Source organism: Sander vitreus, chromosome 18 (genome assembly GCF_031162955.1).
Source record: "Sander vitreus isolate 19-12246 chromosome 18, sanVit1, whole genome shotgun sequence".
In the NCBI taxonomy this organism is placed as follows: domain Eukaryota; kingdom Metazoa; phylum Chordata; class Actinopteri; order Perciformes; family Percidae; genus Sander; species Sander vitreus.
This window is the reverse complement of record NC_135872.1, coordinates 7,690,919-7,710,207: the sequence shown is the minus strand read 5'-3', so window position 1 is coordinate 7,710,207 and position 19,289 is coordinate 7,690,919. Positions and strand designations below refer to the sequence as shown.

Genomic DNA, 19,289 nt, shown 5'->3' with positions numbered 1-19,289 from the left:
ATGAACGCCGACAGCTCCTCCAACTGACGACGGCACAGAACACACCAAACAGACTCGAGTCACCGACCTCGCCAGACTGTCTGACGGCCGATAATCGGGTTGGTGTGTCAGCACCTTAAGTGTCTTTGCATGCTAACATTAGCTAATTAGCACAACAGATGGATAAATCGTTACAGGATCACCAAAGTTATTGCAATCTATCCTGAGGGGGAAATGAATGCCTGTAATAAAATGTTGTGTCAGTCCATCCAATACTTGTCGAGTCATTTCACTAAAAAACAAAAATGTGAACTTCATGGGGATGCTAGAGGAAAAGTCGGGATCAACGGAATCAGTAGGCTTGAATCTCTGGGAACCATGAATGTCTAAAATTTCCCGGCAATCCATCCTAATCAGTCCTTCCAGAAAAATGCTGAGTTTTTTTGTGATTGTTGCGGGCAAAAATCCTTGATTATGCGGCACGTTTTCTTAAAAAATGCGATGGAATATGTGGGACATTTATGCAATTTTATGCGATGAAATTGCGGGAACTTGCAAAAACTGTGATTTCATCATGGCTTCATCGCGGGGTTTGCAGCTTTTTGATGATGTTCACGTTGCGTAATTACGTCACTTCATAATGTTCCCATGGCAACAGGGGAAAATGGCTGCTCGTGTGAAGTAAACGCAACATTTTTCAACTTTCTGCTAAGATATATGTGACTTTTTTGCAACGAAAATGCGGGGATTATGAAATCATGCAAGCCCCGCCTATTTTGCGCGGAAATCGGCAATTTATGCAGCGAAAGTGCGCCGTATTTGAAAAAATGTGGCCCCCGCGTAAATATGCAGACTTTGGCTGATTATGCATTGAATTATGCGATTGCATAATCAAGTTTTTCTGGAGGGACTGCCTAATGTTGCTGAGACATTTCATATTTTAGCGGCAAACCGACATTGCCATCCTTAAGAGCTACACCACTAGCATGGCTAAAAACCCATACTGGTCAAACACTAAGATGCAAACACACATATACACACTGTTCCTTCGCCACCTGAGGCCCTTTACTAGGTGTGATCCAACTTAAGGCACTCACATGTACTTGTGACAGCGTGTGAAATGTTCCAGTCAAAGCGTCTGCAGTGGCTAAGGCTATCAGTGGCCTCCTTTAAGGCCTATCTGATGGGCTGGCAGTTGCCTGATGAGAAGGAGACAGAGACATGGAGGGTTGGAGGTGGTGAGGGGGGGGTGCTGTCACATACACTTTGATTGGCAGCTTCTCTCTCTTGTTTTCCTTGTCAGAAACGGTAGCAGAAAGTGGTATCATGTTGCACGTCACTTACGCCTGAGCAGCAATATTAGAAAAGACTTGGTCTTTTTTTACCAGCCACATTTATATGCATCTCATTCACCCATTCATTATTGTATTAAATTGATTGCATGATACAGCATATTTTATTCACAGAGACAAAATGGATAAACAACTTACACAATCATATAGTTTTGTCTAAGTGATAAATAGATGGATATAGGTCACAGGAGTTTTTGATGTTCCTTTCTTCTTTTCATTAGAATGTGGAGAATGTTAATATAAGAATGGGGGCACAGTCCAGCAAACTTTATTCCATTAAGGACAACATATTTTGGCACTCTGGAAGAGTCAGGCCTTTGCTGAGGAAGCAGTAAAAATGTCTGTAAATTACCATTAGATACAAGGATAATGCACCGTCTAGTCTGAGTGCTGGTGCACCTATAAAATAAGCTACGTCACCCATTACTCATTTGACACTTGCATGCCTTTGAAGGTGTAAAATATAAAGACACAGTTTTTATGTTTGAAAGAAAAGAAAGATAGAACGCACTACAGCATGCTTTGGGAAATGTTTATCACTTACAGTAGAATGGGCTCTATGAGAACTACAACATGCAAAAACACTGGTATGTTCCTTTTGAATGGGTACAGCCACAGTAACCACTGGACATCTGTCAGCAAGAATCAACCTGACAACGCTGCCAGGTGATGCAAATATCTTAAACTGAGACAGGATGCTTGTGCAAATGTTCACATCTGTCTTTGTGTATGTATGTATATATGTATGTATGTATGTATGTATATATGTATGTATGAATGCATGTATATATGGATGGATGGATGGATGGATGGATGGATGGATGTACAGGTGGGAGGTCAGGTAAACGGCAGAAAGGCACTTGTTGCTGGGGTCACCAATCCAAACGAGGTGGGCATTTTCAACATGTGTAATACGGAGATCAGCTGAAGGCAAACCACCTGCAACTGCCAATGGCATGAGCAGTGTTTTCATATAAATATGCTGTAGTTCTGTGTCTTTAACACTGTGGGACAAGAGGAGATATTTGGTTGATGCAGCAGCAATAGGATACTGCAGAGAAAAATGTAATTTGAATAAGAACACACAAGACTGGGAACTGGCAAAATGGAATATGTTTAGAAAATGTATAAAGGGATAAATATTTTGCACCAAGAGTAGAGAGAATAAAGTAACGTTTTTTTGCACATCAAGTTACATTCAATATCTCACAAAGGATGGGAAAAGCAGAATATGAACAACAGAAATGTGTGACATGACTGCATATCTAATTTTATGTATCTGATTTCTTCATAATGCCGAGTTGTAGAGAATCAGGTTAAATGGTGACTGATGCGCAGGCAGTAGAGGGCGCTCTAAACTGCTGCAATTTGTGGGGTTGAATTGAGGTGGGCTCCTTAACAAGTCTAGTCTCGTTACTGAAAAGGTAATGTGTTTTAGAGGCAGTTTTACTTTCAGCAGCCATTAATACTGCAGAAACAGATGGGTGAAACCATGTTTGTGGCAAGAGGATCGAATGTATTGATATTAATCTCTATCATCAAAGCATTGTCATAAATAGCCCAAAGTAAATGTAGTTTTTGCAGCATCATTATAATTCATCATAACATCATTATAATTAAAAGCAACAACATTGAGAAGGTAAATCCAATTGGCTGCGAAATGTAAGATACAACATACTAGGAGGCATTCAGAACCAATGCTCCGTGTAAACTGTTAATGTAATCTAAGATATAACCATATTATCATAATCAAATCCCATGTCAGTCACCAGCAATTAGTCCACTTTGACCTCAGAAATTCAGCCTACTTGTGGGACTATTTTCTTTCAAGTTTTGTTGACAAATTAGATTTTAATGATTTGAATGAAATGACGCCTGATATAAAAAAAAGAAAAAAATGTTTTCCAAATAAAGACTGTAATTAAATTCAAGACAGCACCTTTGAGCATCTTAATTTGAAATAATAGCCCTACTCATCATCATATCTTTGCGGGCGCGTTTAATTAAAGTCGACCCGTGCTTTGTTCGCATGCTGTAATGCGGTTTGTCCAAATGAAGCTCCATTCAAACCAAGCATAGGCTAATTCAAGTTTCGGGAGGAGGAAGAGCAGGATCAGGAGGAGGAGGAGGGTTGGTGGGGGTATTATACTATTGTCCGCCCCTTAATCCGGTTGGCTCAGAGACTGCCCGCAGGCCAATTTGTAAGTGGTTTGCGGAGCTGCCAATCAAAGCAGACGTCCTCTCCTCAGGCTGTGGCCCCGAACATCTCAGTTGCTGCGTGGAGAGATTTGACGGAGGGACACTCCTGTGCATGGACCATCACTGCGCTGCAATCCGCCGCCTGCTCAACGTGAAATCTGGACGTTCACGGTGGAGAAAACACGCATGTGAATATTTTGTTTTTGCATGTCAGGAGAGGAGGAACTAGTCGCCGGGTCCGCGGCTGTTTGTCTTTTCGAATCGCTTCTCTCCTCCGATGTCACTCTAATTAACCGGAGGCATGTGGAATCGCACCAGGATTAACGTCAGGAATTGCTTCCCAATATTGTGCCTCCTGTTAGCGTTATGGACAGAGGTAAGACGGCTCTTGTTTTATTTCAAAATATTTCATTCTGCTCCACGTAAATAAAATAAATGTTTGAAATTACAAATGTCAAAAGTTGGTGGGCGTGGGCAGATGTAGCCTATTTGCTCTCCGGCGCTGCATATTCGCATCACATTAATCGATAATTGAATTACGTAGCCGTCAGTTGTGGAGCATGTGATCATGTTACCATGACAAGATTGAAGTCTAAGGAACTGATACATGCTACTCTCCATTTTGGTTACATTTCTGAGATCCCTGTACGTTTCTTTTTGAGAGAGAGAATTAGGCCTGAACCAAGAAGTTGTAGGTTAAGTTGCATTTGTTTTTATATATACATTTATTTATTTATTTTATTTTTATGTTTTTAAATTGCATTTCATCAATTGGCTGCTGCAGTGGTTAATTTGCTCCCGTCAGAGAGTAACCTGATTGGCTAAGACCCAAGCCTGCAAACTGTAGGCTGTTCACGTGCTCAATTCATGATGCACCAAATTATTTTGGAATTAACACCCAATCTGCATTAAGGTTTTATAATGACTTTATTTGGGGTTCAGGCACTGTTTGGCCACTTGTCCATTTTCACGCACCAATTTAGACAACCCAAACAATGCCGATGTTGTAAATATAGGCCTATATTTAAATGTGGTCTTTTTTTTAAATGTTGTTTCTAGGTGTCCCAGTCAACCGGCTATTTCGAGCTACAGCTGATCTCCGTGGAGAATCTAAATGGCGAGTTGGCGGACGGGGAGTGCTGCGACGGCACCAGGAACTCCCAGGACCTGCGCTGCACTCGAGACGAGTGCGACACTTACTTTAAAATCTGCCTGAAGGAGTACCAGATGGAGGTCACCACCAATGGCCCCTGCACGTTCGGAGCTGGAGCTACTGAAGTTCTCGGTGGAAATATGTTTTCTATTACAAACGCAAAGAAGAACCCGAACAAGATTTTGATCCCCTTCCAGTTCGCCTGGCCGGTGAGTTGTGATTTCTTGCCCCAATTAAGTCTACAATGGTGTTTTCTTGACACGTTATTCACTGGAGAGAGCATACAACCGAACCCCTTTTTAAATGTGCTCAATTTAATGTTTATTCTTTGTTGCATGTGTACACATGCCTGGGGAACACATCATTAATCATATATGAATGGTTTGCAGCCACCACCCCATTCTCCATACATCCAGTATATTACACTCATCTGGATAAAAGTTCACACTTTCAGAGTTTTTTTTCTGTCATTGCAAACAGGTAACAATAATTTCCCCTATAAATTATTCTGCTCATTAAACATTTGGTCTGTAGAACATCAGAAAACGGTGGACAATGCAGTGCACACATCACAATATACTAATCATCAAATGTCTTCTTTTGTCAGACCAACAGTCAAAAACCCACACAATAATTTACTTTACTAACACGTAAGACCAAGAAACGTAGCAAACTAACATTTCAGAAACTGGAGCCATTACATTTTGGCATTTGTGCATGAAAAGTGACTTATTGATTCAATGACTAATCCTTGCAACTGTAGTTGCAACCACCTTCCGCTGCAGAAAACTCTACAGCTCTGCAGTGGAAGGCTTTTTTAAAAGTAGAAATTTCATCGAAAGAAACTGCACTTTAATGGATCGCATTGATGCCAAATTAACCAAAAATCCTTTTGATTTGGTTTTGCTTTTGGGTCAAGTGTATGTGCCTTTGCAGGGAAGACAGACCTCATTAAATGGGGGCTTCTTAGCAGCCTCCTGTCCTTGTGAGAATGACACACATTACAGCTAAACGATTGCATGCTTCACGAGGATCCGATTGCAGTTACAGTGGTTCGCGGTGTCATCTGGGTCATCTTTTAAAGTTGCCCTGATATATGAGGGTTGGCTTTGTTCCAATCCACCAGCTTGCACCTGCCAAGGCCATGATAGGGTAATTAGACTGGGGGGGGAAATGCTTTGATATGTAGACCCTGGAGGGGGAACTCTGTTACTTCTCGTATGGAGAAGCGATTATGGCAAAGCTGTTACTTTCTGGAGAACATTTGCTGTTTCATAAGGGTTTTAAAGGCAATTTCATCATAATGCAATCCATCAAGTGGAATTTGGTTTATTAAGACTTTAGGATTGGTCCACATTGCTCTCTACTGTCAGTTTTGTTGGATGATTGTGGTAAATACCAGGCAAAGTGAAAGTTGATTTTAATATAGAAATAAGTGGTTTGTGTTTTTGATTTCTACAGAATAGAAACAATTTGACTCAACGTCAATGAGATACCTTAACTTTTACGCAAGGCAATATTAAGCAGCCAAATTATTAAAGGAGTCTGGTGTGATGAATGAGACTGGCTTGTACTGTATGGAGGTGCAGCCTGGTTGGAGGTGTTGGACGGATGCTCCAACTAATTATTTGATATAATGACGCATGAGTGAAAATACGCTGTGAGTGTGAAATACATGTATGTGTTCGATGCCTCCGGGCAGTAGTTCAGTGTGTACTACTGGCTTGTTTTAACACCTCTCTTTCCCCCCCCCCCCTGCACCTCACAGCTTCCTCTCCTGCTGTGGGTGCCAGGTGGCCCCTCCAGGGCTATTAAGCTCCTCTGACTGCAGATGACTGATAGCTAATGGATTAGGCATACGAAAAAAAGGTGTGCTAAGCACCAGTCCTGTAGCACTGAACACACTTTTGTGTTGGATTGTTGGTTTGACAAAACAAGACATCTAAAGACATTACTTTGGACTTTAGGAAATTTTGATTGTAAGAAATTAACATTTTTTCACCCTTTTCACACTTTTATAGACCAAATTATTCATAAATTAATCAAGAAAATAATCAGCAGAATAACTTATAAAGAAATAATTGTTGGTTGCAGCCCTATATTAGATTTGTTTATTCAAAAACTGAATATCTCTGGGTATTTAATGATAGGTCAGACAAAACAAGTTATACTACAAATAACCAAATGAATGTTTGATTAATTGAAAAAATAAATGCATCAAGTTGCATACAGTCGTGTTTTGAAGAAGAGCTGATTTTAAACTTATTTCCATAATAGGTAGGTCCAAATAATGAGCAGCTCTGTATACTGTTTTTGTACATGTTTTTGCAGCCTTTTGTATTGAAGGCATCATGTTTGATTCAGGTTCCGTCTTTGTGTACTTAATGATTTCAGGGTGAATTAACAGCCACCCTTGCTAACGTTTTTAAGCTTCAGTGGGAAATGGCAAAGGTGTGATTTCAGAGTAAAAGCCATATATTAAATGAGGGAGGCTATTGTTGAGACCATCAGGTGGGTTAGGGGTAACTGTTACCACCTGGGCTAATCAAGGTGCCACAGCTACATGTATATAAAACGCCACACATGCATCACATAGAACATGAACCAGTGGTAGTCTCTTATTGGACTCATTGACTGACACCTTGAGGCAGAGGTGAAGAGGGCTATTCTGGTGTGTTGTCTTTCTGTTAAGTGGTCGGGCTGATAACAGTGCACTATTCCAGTGCCAGATGTCACAACAAGCCTGCGGGGTCACTTGCTGTGGCGTTGTCGCTTTCCTCACTGAAGAAACAAAGATGCAGTGTACTATTGGCTGTGTCATCTGGACAACTGCCCATTTTAAGCCCCAATGGAAACCAATGAGGGCTGGACTCTTCTGTCATCCTGAGACCCAGCATCTTAGACAATCTGAAAAATAAGTTATTTTACTTCGTAAACGTTCCAAATTTAGAAATATAACATTTTTTGTAGCTCCTTAAATGTCAGTGTGAACAGATTAAAGCTGCATGGGTTGAATATCTTTCCTACAAAACTATGATTTTCAAATGGACCTTGAAATCCTAAGTTGTGATAATACCCTTTTGATGCCTTAATTGCCTGAATAGGCACTTCTTAAATTCTCAAAGAGCACTTTTCATCTTCCAGTCAAGCGTTGTGCAGTTGAGCTGCAACAGTGAAAATCATCCTGCGTTTCTGGGAAAGGCTTCTCCTTCTGTGGAGACACAGACATCATAGCCTCCTCTCTTCTCGGCCCAGTTATCATCACAGCAGTGTGATGCAGTCGCTAATGGCTGATTTTACTCAGATTGCATGATGCTTATCCATTCTTTGGAAGTCATCCAGTGATTCTCCAGCTCTGGCTTGTCTTGCCAGGAAAGAGACTGACTATTGATGCTGCTGCCACCTCTGACTTCAGCCTACAGTCAGTGTTTCACCCACAGATTTGAATTTACAGTAAATGCACACTGCTTCTGCTTTTGATGTTGAGGGAGTTGCACTTTAATGGAGTTTGAAGAATGTAATTAAATATTTAGTGTTGATTGATGAAAGAAACCAACTTTTGGCTAGCTAAAAACTTGTTTACTGCTTTGAATATGATGATTTTCCATGCATTGTCTACCTACTTATTAATAGTGTTTATATTGTAAGGAATAGTTAATTTGGGGTAATTAAGCTCATTTGCTTTCTCTCTGAGAGTGACCTTAGATGAATACCACTCTCATGTCTGTCTAAAGTACAGAGAGTAGCTAGCCTGGCTCTCTCTAAAGTTAAACTAAGAGTCTAAAGCCCTGCTAGCAGGTCTGTGAGGCTATACTTTGGCACAACGGTGCTCTTAGCTAAGTGCTAGTCTGGCTCAACGTATGTTCATTGCTGGGATAAAGCCTGACATCTGGTGCGTCTGTCACACGTCTATTCCAGAATAGATAAGCAGTGTAGCCAGACCATACTCCGGGAGTATGGAGATGGGTCTTGCAATGCTAACATTAGGCATGCAAACTAGGGCTGTACCAAATTCAAAGCTTCTATTGAGGTTTTCGAATGAAGCTTCTGAATGTCTGCCCACCATAGTTTTAGCTGGGAGAGGAGTTCAAGAAGCTAGTTTGCCATGTTTCACAAGCTCTCCTTTTTTTTTTTTTTTGTTAGTCTAATAAATAAACTCTCAAAATGTGAAAGGAAAATATTATTACATCTATTTTCCTCATTAAACAGAAAAATACAACCATACACCTTCTGAATTCAAGTTTTCTCTCTTTCAATGAACTAGCTTAATTGCCTTGTCAACTTTTCGTCCAGTACGCCTAACCCTACTGCAGCGTTCAAATGTTGATTTCGAATTCAAGTGTCAACGTTACGAATGAAGCGTCAAAGTATTCGGTACGATCAATTAATCAATCGATCTGACTCCCCTAAAGAAAGAAAATAAGTGTATTTGTATTTCCCAAAATGTTTGAACTACTTTTTAAGAAAAAGTGTTCAGATTTAGGTTATTTTTCAGTGTCATTACTGTGGATCAAACTGTACCATTGTGGCATGGCTGATTGAATTTCCATTTTGTTGGCCTATGCTGTGTAAGCACTTGGGCCAACGAGAGGGAGAGGGAGAGACGCATCTTACCTCCATTTGATCACTAATGAAATTGCAGTGGAATTTCTTTGCCTCTCTCTCCACTCCCCAGCTACATTAACCGGACGTCCGTTAGATGTGAGCCTGCCTGTAACTGGATCTGTTCTGAACTTGGATATGTCTAAGACCTCCCTCAGCTAGTAAATAGATGCATGTAGGCTAGCTTGAGCAGTTGAAGATTTCGAATTAGAATTAGTTGTAGGGATATTTTAATAGACAGTCATGACAATTAAAATCTCTATATTCCTGTAAAAATAACAATCAGCCTCTGGAGTGATCTGTGATCAAGGGATGAAGTGTGTTGGCTTGTGTGGCGTGCCGTCAGGCTAACAAGGCTGATCATCTGTAAGTGCGAGGTGTGGACAATCTCATTCACAATTAAACGAATTGATCTGCACTGACCTGCTGAATCTTGGAACAAACCCAAACTATTTAAATAGTTTTGGCTTGCTGCTCTGGCCATGTGTACGTGTTGCTGTCATACATTTTTTGTGCTACTGTCAACCACTGTTCTGCATGGCTTTTCTTTCTTGTAGTTGACTAACTTGTACAAGAAGTAAGTCAAGATCTTGGCTCTCTGAGGCTTTTGGCTTATTGTCTTTCTGTATATAGATACAAATACAAAAATGGTTGGTTTCTTTTGAATTGTTCCAAAATACTGTAGAAAGTGTAAATCTTTCTGCCAGCACCATACTTAGTACAGAGCTCTATGTTCATAGTTTTTTTTTCTGTTTGGGATTTATATGTTGTTGGAATCTCTTGATTTTCTTTTCGGGATTGTTTCCGATTGTCGATTGCAGTTCTTGTGAATGAGAAAACAACAAGATCTGACGAGAAACATCCGGACTGGGACACTTACAGATGTAATGTAGTGCTTAATAGTTTTAAGAAGTAGGACAGAGACTTTAACAGTAGCTCATTCAGAGACTCTGCACATGTACTGTAGGTCTCTCTGCCTGAGGCTAGTTGGAGTTTGGAAGCGCAAACACTTGCTGAACCTGAGGCTAACACAGGCTGCCATGGTTAGCCACACCTGATGCGGAGCTTGTCAGAGCTGTTGCTAGGAGATGGCTACATAGGCCTCTTGTAAACAATTATGTGTCCTTTCTGTGGCTCCCTCCCCCATACTTCCTCCTCTGGTCCCAGGGCTGCAGCGTGGAAAAGCACTCGCACGCCGGGTCTCACCTGTGATTCCACTCAGCTCTGTATTGATTAGGCAATTAGCCAGTCGGGCTGAGCTCCCAAGGTGAAACAACAACATTTTCTAAGAACTGTTTTCTTTATCTTATTTTTAACTTGTTTAGCAGACAACAGTATAACAATTCTCAACATACATGTGCATTAAATGATGTCTGTAACAGCTCTGTAAAATGGTTGAAACTTATTTTTATCAGGTAAACATTCATGTGTGTTAATGATCGTGGAACTGCTTTATAGTAACGGCTCGGGTCTTTCTGCAGCTTTCAGTCTCTACAAGACATGCTCACCCTAACCTTAGACTCAACTAACAAGCAAACCTAATGGTCCCTTTACGAAGTGTTTAGTGTGGGAATTTATATTCCTGCCTTATCGCTAACTGGATTATTAAAAATGTCTAGCCCACTCGTCAACAGAACTGTGATTTGCTAGAATAGTAAAAGTTGATACTTCGGTCACAAAGACTGGGGAATCTGTCTGTGCTTTTTCAATAGTACACTTTTGTTCAAGATCAGATCTTTATTTGGGTTTTAGTTTTTTTCCCCATCAATAATGATCAATCGTCACGCATTTGGCATAAAACACATGTTTTTAATTTTCTTTCAAGGCCCACTAAAGGGTCAAAGTTCTTAATGTACCACTTATTGTACTTATTGTATACGTTCATATTGAAATGTAGTGTTTTATTTGTGGTGCTCTTGATGACATTTTGGCCCCTTAACAAACCCACATGGGCTTTCTACACGTGTGTTCGGTAATACTCACAACATCCTCATGATTGGTTAGTATTTCATCCTAACCGACAGTTGCATTGTGTAAGACTTGGTCAGACAACCCGCTTCAGGGCTGGACGATATGACTATATATATATATATATATATATATATATATATATATATATATATATATATATATATATATATATATATATATATATATATATATATATATATATATATATATATATGTATAAAAACAATATAAAAACAATATAAAAAAGTTTATATCTCAATGTTGAAAAACCAAATTGCGTTACAGCAATATTCACATAATTTGGCCGAGACTTTACATTTTGATCCTTGCATGTTGATAGGGCTTTCATTTTGCACTAAAGTTATTTATACCTATTAAAATGCTCACTTCATTGGTCAAGTATTTAATTCTCACAGAAGTATACAAAAATAGGCTTTACCATGTGGTTATTTCATATAGTTTATTTATTTTTTGACTTATCAGAAACATGCTAGATTGTTATTGAGATATGAAATCACCTATATCTGGATAGAAGATTTCATATCCTCCAGCCCTAATCCGCATGCAAAGTCAGATTTCTGCAAAGAGCAGATCATTCATTCAAAATGTAATGCTCTTCCTTGCCAGCGTCAATCATTAAAAGTAACTTGAAACTCTGAGCTGTATCACTGTAACCCCATGCCCAAATTTCTTCCCAGCAAGGCCTTCCCCCTCAGACATGGCATGTTTTGTATCTTAGAAATCTGACGTACTGTTGCCTGTCGTCAGAGTTTACAGGGCTGACAGACATCTGTGTTGTTGCTTCGCTCATCAACAAAGATGCAGTGTAGTATTGACTGTGTGGTCTGGACAGCTGTCCTGTGGAAACCCGCGTGGACTGAACTCTTGTCAACGCCATCTGACTCTGACTACATTCTTGATCTAAAATGGATCTGTGTTATGGCGGAGGCAGGGAGAACACCTTGTTTTGTTCATCATGTGATTTCACATAAGGTACAGTGTGTACGAGTGGGAAATAACTGCTTTTAGGGTCCATTAATTAAAACCTCATCTTTTCCCACTCAGTGCCTCAGAGATGATGATGATGTTTTAACTTGTGCTCCATTAATATTGTATACACCCAAGTTCAAACAAGGACCAGGCATAATTTGTCTTGGAATTAACTGTTTTGAGGTATTACTTGCCTGGAACATTTTCATTGTCAACCATCATGCATGTTCAACCTAATTTATATCCTTTTAAACTTTATTTTTATGATTTGGACTTCCTGTAATGCAGTTAGCTGTTTTAGTGACTTTCTACTAATTTTGGACATTTCCCGCCTGTGCCAAAATGCACCAGTTTCCCTCTGGTGCTGTCCTACTTACCTAGTTCATTTGCAAAGCTGCTAGTCCAAACTACATCCAGAAGTTTGTGTATATCAACAGTCTCGTTAGCTTTCAGCTTGTCTATATCCACAACCTTCCACTTCTGGGATTGCTCCATTGCCACCGAAAATGTCACTGTATGTCTTTTCGGCCGGATGTCCGTTACCTTATGCTTTCTTTGTGTTGGAATTTTAAACTCCGGTCAATTTTATGAGGACTATGGTAAACTGATCCTGAGATCTCTGCAGGGTTAAATCAAGACAGCTAGCTAGACTGTCGAGTCTGAGTTTTCTCTTGCACGACTAAAACAACTTTTGAGCGTACACACGTAAACAAGTTCCTTCTCGAGGATATTTTGCAGAGGCACTCCTCAGCCCTGTGGTGGAAGGTCTGGCAATGCAAGACTAACTTTCAGCTTACTGGTCTGTTACGATGATAGGTGGCTGAAAGGTAGTGATGATGGAGCTAAGTGTCATGTTTAATCTTTTGTTGTGGGGCCCTCTTGAATTGTTGGCATCCATCATGTCCGTTCCCTCCGTATGCACACTACCAACTAAAGTATACAAAAGCAAAATAGATGAGTATCCTGTAACAACAGTGTATGAAAATACTCTCATTATTCTTGTTCAGGTTGGTGCCTAACTGCAAACCAAAGTTTTAGTAAACTACTGTACTGTGAAAAGCCAATTTGAATGTGTAAACCAACATTCAAATTGGTTATAGGCTGCTGTATAGAAATGCATTGCACTTTCAACATCATGAGGACCTTGTCTAAAGATGATGTAAGGTGGGCAGTCATGTGCACCTGGTTTGTCCAAGATGCAGGTTTCTTACTTCATGATAAATTTACAGCTAGAGGTGTGAGATGTGACGATAATTATAGATCAAACACCCCCAGGCATTGCCACCGTTTAGCAGTCTGTTATTAGTCATTTAAAGCTAGTGTTTCACAGAGCGTGGGACACGGGTGAAGAACATTGTCGGTAGCCTGCCAGGTACAAACGGGCTCCGTCATGAACGACATGCTGACGGATTGTTTTTTTTTTTTGTTTTTGTTTTTAGCTGAGCTGGACCAGAGAATATTTGGTTAAAGATCAGTGATGCTGTTTTGCTCTTACTTTTCTCCGTGAAGTTTGCTTGAAGTTGTGTGGAGTGAGCCCTAAAAAAAAATAGCCTTTTAAATGCTGTTCAGTAGTCTTAAAAACCAACATGAAAATGAATCGTGATAAGATCATAATCCTGCCTTGAGAAAATCATGATATAGTTTTGCCATATCGCCCACCCCTATGTACAGTATCTTCCAATTATTTTGCTATAGTACCACATCCTTTGCAGACATTAAGCCTACGATGTGACAACCAAATAAAAGAAGGGAACGTGTTCTTGCTTTCAAACATAATGAGACCTGAAGCTGCATGTAATGTTGATATTTGGAGGATGTTGTACAGATCTTTTAACTCTAAACGGGACCTTCTTTTTGTTATGATGGTGCAGGTATTCCTATGGGTGCATTCATGAGCATGTTTTAAAAGTAAAAGTGTAGCTGTGAGTTGTGCGTATTATGTCTCTGCATTGATTTGTGTGTTTGAAAACAATGTTCCTTGCGTGTTGCTGTGGACCGCTGTGTCCCCTGCCTCTTGTTAAATGAATGGTGTGCAGGTGCTAGAGGCTCCTTGTGGGGGTAATTAAAGCATGTCATTACACAGCAAGTTGAATTGTCATTTTACTGTTGAACCTGTTTGAAATGATAATGGGGCTCGGCTGGAGACGGTGCTGTATTGCTCTCCAGTCAGGCTGGATCAGGAGTTGGCCTGTAAATGTTTCTGAATGTCTATTGCTTTAGTAGCTTTTCAACTTCTTAAGGCAAAAATTAGCACTTGAGGAAGTAAGTGACAAATATCCACTAGTCCCCGAGAAGTGAGCTTTTAAGGTCATTAATTGTTTGAAACCTTTTAAGTTGTTTATTTCTTATAGAGCTGCAAAGATGAATCGATACGTTGCCAACTATTTTGATAATTGATTATCGGTTTGAGTCATTTTTAATGGAAAAAAAGTGAAACAATATGATTCCAGCATCTTAATTGTGAATATTTTCTGGTTTCTAGAACTGAATATCTTTTCAATTGTGGACATAAAAAGACATTTGAGGACGCTGTCTTGAACTTTGGAAAACACAGATTTTCAGCATTTTCTGACATTTTACAGACCAAACTAATCAGTTAATCGAGAAAATAATTGACCGATTAATCGACAATGAAAATAATCATTAGTTGCAGACCTAGTTTCTTAGCACATGTGATGATGAAGATGGGGCCTGAGTGTAAAAGGTATTGTGGGCGATTGTGTTGTGATTGCCAGTCTTGTCAGAGTAGTATTTTCAGATGAGAATAAATACCTCCATGTTTTGATACAAGAGCAACCTGTTCTTGATTTAAGGAATGAAAAACTTTGTTAGCTCAGTTTCATGCATCATTTACAATACACGCGTTAACCCTGTTTGTTTTTGAATAAGTGTGTAACAGTAAATCACTCGATGTCAGTGTCGACATATCCATTGTTGGCATGTGAAATCGTTTAGCTTTTTTATGCAAATCTGCATGTGTCTGTGTTTGTTTTACGTGTTGCATACTCCTGGATCATGCTGGTTAATTAGCACCAGGAGGGGAGGGGTTTGTTGTATTGGAAGTGCATGGGTAATGACCCTGTTGGCATAGTAGCAGCATGCTCAATGGGCAGTGTGTGTGTGTGCACAGCCGGTGTTCACCAGCCAGCCAAATGCCTTGCCTTCAGTTCGACATCTCTTGGCACACGACTCTGGCAAGCAACTTGTGTGCAGGACTCCCAGCCCGCCACATCTTCACCCAGCAGAAATACATACAGTTTGTAACCTTTTTTCTCAATCACACATTGTAGTTGTAGAAATGAATATTGTCTTGAGGTCATTGGTCAGTGGTGCTTGTCTTGTCTGCAGGGTTCCATTCAAACTTAACACCAAAGAAATAGATATTAATTAGAGATGCACCGATTGACCGGAATTGGCTGATTTTCACGTGATCGGCCATGACCGGCGACCGGCCGGTCAGTCTGACATATGCCGATTTTATGCCGGTCGAATGCACTCCCGCTCCATCAGGTGAACCGCCGCTCCTTCAGCTGTTTATGAAATGTCATAAAGTGGTAATTGTACACGGCTCTGCAGAGCAGTCTGCTCTACTGATCTCAGGCGAACAGCTCTGCTCTCTCTCCCATCTGAGGCTGAACAACTGGAACATGAAAACCGCACTTACGCAGGTCCCGTGAAATATGACAGCTACAGTTTATCAGAAAATGGCATAAAAAGCAAACTTGACAAATAAAGCAAACTTGCTAAAAAAGGAAATGCACGCTGTTTTCAGGTAACCTTACTGTTGACGTTCAAACACCCCTTTAATTGATGTACAAGTGATTGCAATAGGCCTGTGTGTGTGTTTTGAGAAATATCTTATAATATATATAATATATTTTTAGGTCATATCGTGCAGCCCTACTAAACGGTCAATAGAAAAATAATCAACAGAGTAATTGATTTAAAAAAATGCAGGCATGTTTCACTACAAGGGCATCAAGGGTCACTGACAAGGTGATGAGTCAGGTGTTAATAATCATTATGTAGGATGCTAAGATGTCTTCCTTGTCTGTGTTTCAATGGTGGAACAAACTCAAGCCCAAGGATACAATATTATATAAGATAAGTGGCGGTTAGTCATATTATCAAATTTTTGAATGTAATTTTATATGTTATGCATTTTAATGGTTTGATTCTACATATGCAAGATTGTTGAGCACCAATTCCGTCTACCTGAAATCCTGGGACAGGCAAAGGTAAAAATCGTTCAGTACGGATATCAAAAAGGGTCAAAAACCTTCCAACTTGTACTTCTTTGCCTGCCAACATCATTGCCACATTTGCAAGGATTTTGCCACTGGAGGTCTTTGATCCTCGTCTCTGAACAGATTGAGGAGCTAGACTGAGAGAGATTGGCATTTGGGTCCACCCTCCAGGCAGAAGTGATGGGAAGCTGGTTCAGTTCAGCTCACATCTACCCCCATTGGAAACCTCTATGGTTGTACTTTCACAGGGTATGTAGACTTTATGACATTCAACCTGTCCAGTGTCTAATGCTTTAATTACCCTCATTGTCGTGGGAGTTAATGATATAAAATTATTTCGCTTCCAGTTAGTCTTAACAGCTAATTAGAGTAAAAGAAGCAACTGGACATTGCAGAGTTGATTTAATATAATTGTATGCGATGTCATACATCCTACTCATGGGACTATTATCCATTACTTCCCATTAAGAGTGCATTGCGCCCACTGTCCTTCCTATTCAGCAGAGAAGGCGTAGTTTGATTGTCCTGCTGAAACAGCGTTGTAGACTCTGCCAGAGTAAAACCAAAAGCTGGGATTGACATCACAGATTAATAAAGATTACATGCAGCGATTACTGGCCACGGGATGAATCGCGATGACCTCATGTCCCATCAGAAGGCAATAAATCAGGAGATGTCAGGGAACTCTCCGTGGAGGAGTCAAGAACAGGGAGGTGGACATTCAGGTCACCTGATCCCGATATGAGAATATTAATAGCTCAAGGTTACAGAGAGTGTTTTTATAGGCAGTACACATCTGTGAATAATTCTAAGAGCTCAATCAACATTTGAGGTCTAGAGACTTTCCCCAAGATGCAGTAATGAGTCAATCCAACCTCAGATCCACAATGCGATTGCACCCCTCCATTGATACAGAATTCTTGGCAGACTGGGATCTCCCATGTGATTACACACCAGGCCTGGATATCACATTCTTAGTATTCTTCGAATGCAAACATGCAAATCGCCCCACATGCAGAGGGCTGACCCCTCTTTTGTAATAGAAGCGTGCAGATCCCTTGCTTAGTGACCCCAACCTGCCCCAGCTTCCACTTCCCACTGCCACCTCTCCCTATTCCCTGTCTTTCTTTTATTTCAATGGCCACCTTCCACTGACCCATCCACCCCTCATCTGGCGTGGGAAACTACACCTGTGGCTCTCCCCAGGCATCACCACTACATGCTCTGCCTTCACTAAAAAAGGCATTTTTGGGTTGACTCAAATACCCAAATTCAATGAATTGATGAGGTTTGGTCCATTTGCCATGCCATATTTAAAGCAAACACAGATTCACTGAGTACATGGCACATAAACATCCAATTTCTTTTTTCACCGTGCCCCCCTTCTTGACTTGAAAACTAGGTTTTCTCTGAGTAAATCCTCTAATCCATTAGGGGAAGGGTTGGGTTTTGGAGATTTGACTGACTGCACGATTCTTCTTGGTCTCAGATGACTTATTTCACATTGTCAAATGTAGCTGATGTGTTTTTTAGTTGAGAAAAAGGGCTGGTTAATGAAATTTAGGATATTTCCTGAGTTGGATAGAAGACCTACAAGAACCACTGGTAGCTTTTTTTGACTCAGCCCATGCAACTGTCCTGCCCAGGCTCAGCAGCACACATGCTGACACTAATTGTCCTCGTGCTGACTGTGTCTCTTCATGGACAATGGTTTTGATTGGGTTGGGGGTGAGTTATGATGTTGGGACAAGGGTCTTTGTTCAGTAGCCTTTGCCCGTTCCCTCCCCCACACCTCCCCTTTATCCCCCTGCCCATCCATCTATCTTGTTCCAACCATTTGGGCAGCTGTCACTTAATCCAGCTAATCACAGAGTCGGATGGTCTGTGGGAAACCAGACTAGTCCACAGCTTTGCTCAACCCCAACATGCACCGAGTCAGGAAACTATTTACCCAGACAATTACAACATGTTGGCATGCAAGCAAGCCTGGATTTTAGGTAAACCCAAAAGGTGGAGGTCACAATATGGCCACCTGTTCTTTCTTTGATCTTTGATTCTGTCTCGTGACAAGGTTTGTTTGCCACATTTGCATAGTCTCACGATACAGGCAGGCATCCCATGATCTCCTGTCACTAATTCATTAATTGCTACTCACAGTTCCTCTTGTATGCATTGGCATATGCACACACCCACCCACATGCTCAGACTGGGGCAGCTAGCCCCTCCTTTTGTGGTGGGGGGAGGGGGAATGGGTGGAAAGGTCAGAAGCCGCGCTACATGTCGTGGGATGATCCACGTTCATGTCAAATAATCCATCTTTGAGGTCGCATCTGTTGTGCGTCTGTAGTCGTACGGGATGGCAGAGTTTCTGGAAACGGCTGCACGAGTGTCGACCCATCACCAAAACCCCAAGACTCACTCCTCTCTTCCATACCTCTTTCCTCTTAACTACGGCTGTACTTGTTACCCACCTCCCCTACCCCAGCCTAGTTTTGGCCTCTCATGTCTTACTGCTAGCTACAGTCTCATACAGCTGTACCCCACGCCCGTGTCCAAATCCTGACTGAAGCCCATTAGCTCACCCCTATCCTGTCATCTTCCAGTCCCTTTTCTTGTCACATGTGGTCTTCCACAATAACACTCCCCTCCCCTTCCTCCCGCCACCACCCACAGCCAGACAAGCCTACTTAATCCCACAGCCCAGCAGCAACCAGCCTACCAGCTTGTTGGTCCCCCAGATCAACAACACAGACTGACACACACACATTTTCCAATCCCCTGTGATTTGTCTTTCCC

General features: G+C 40.9%; 1 protein-coding gene across 2 annotated transcripts in view; it reads left to right on the top strand.

Moving 5' to 3' along the window:
- The first annotated feature begins 3,585 nt into the window (after positions 1–3,585).
- jag2b (jagged canonical Notch ligand 2b) overlaps positions 3,586–19,289 on the top strand; it is a 52,237-nt gene continuing 36,533 nt past the window's right edge. For both annotated transcript variants that reach the window (XM_078274345.1, XM_078274344.1), the window contains exons 1-2: positions 3,586–3,906; positions 4,590–4,892. In XM_078274345.1, the coding sequence (XP_078130471.1) occupies positions 3,832–3,906; positions 4,590–4,892 (378 nt within the window). In that variant the 5' untranslated portion in view covers positions 3,586–3,831. The remainder of the gene's footprint in view (positions 3,907–4,589; positions 4,893–19,289) is intronic.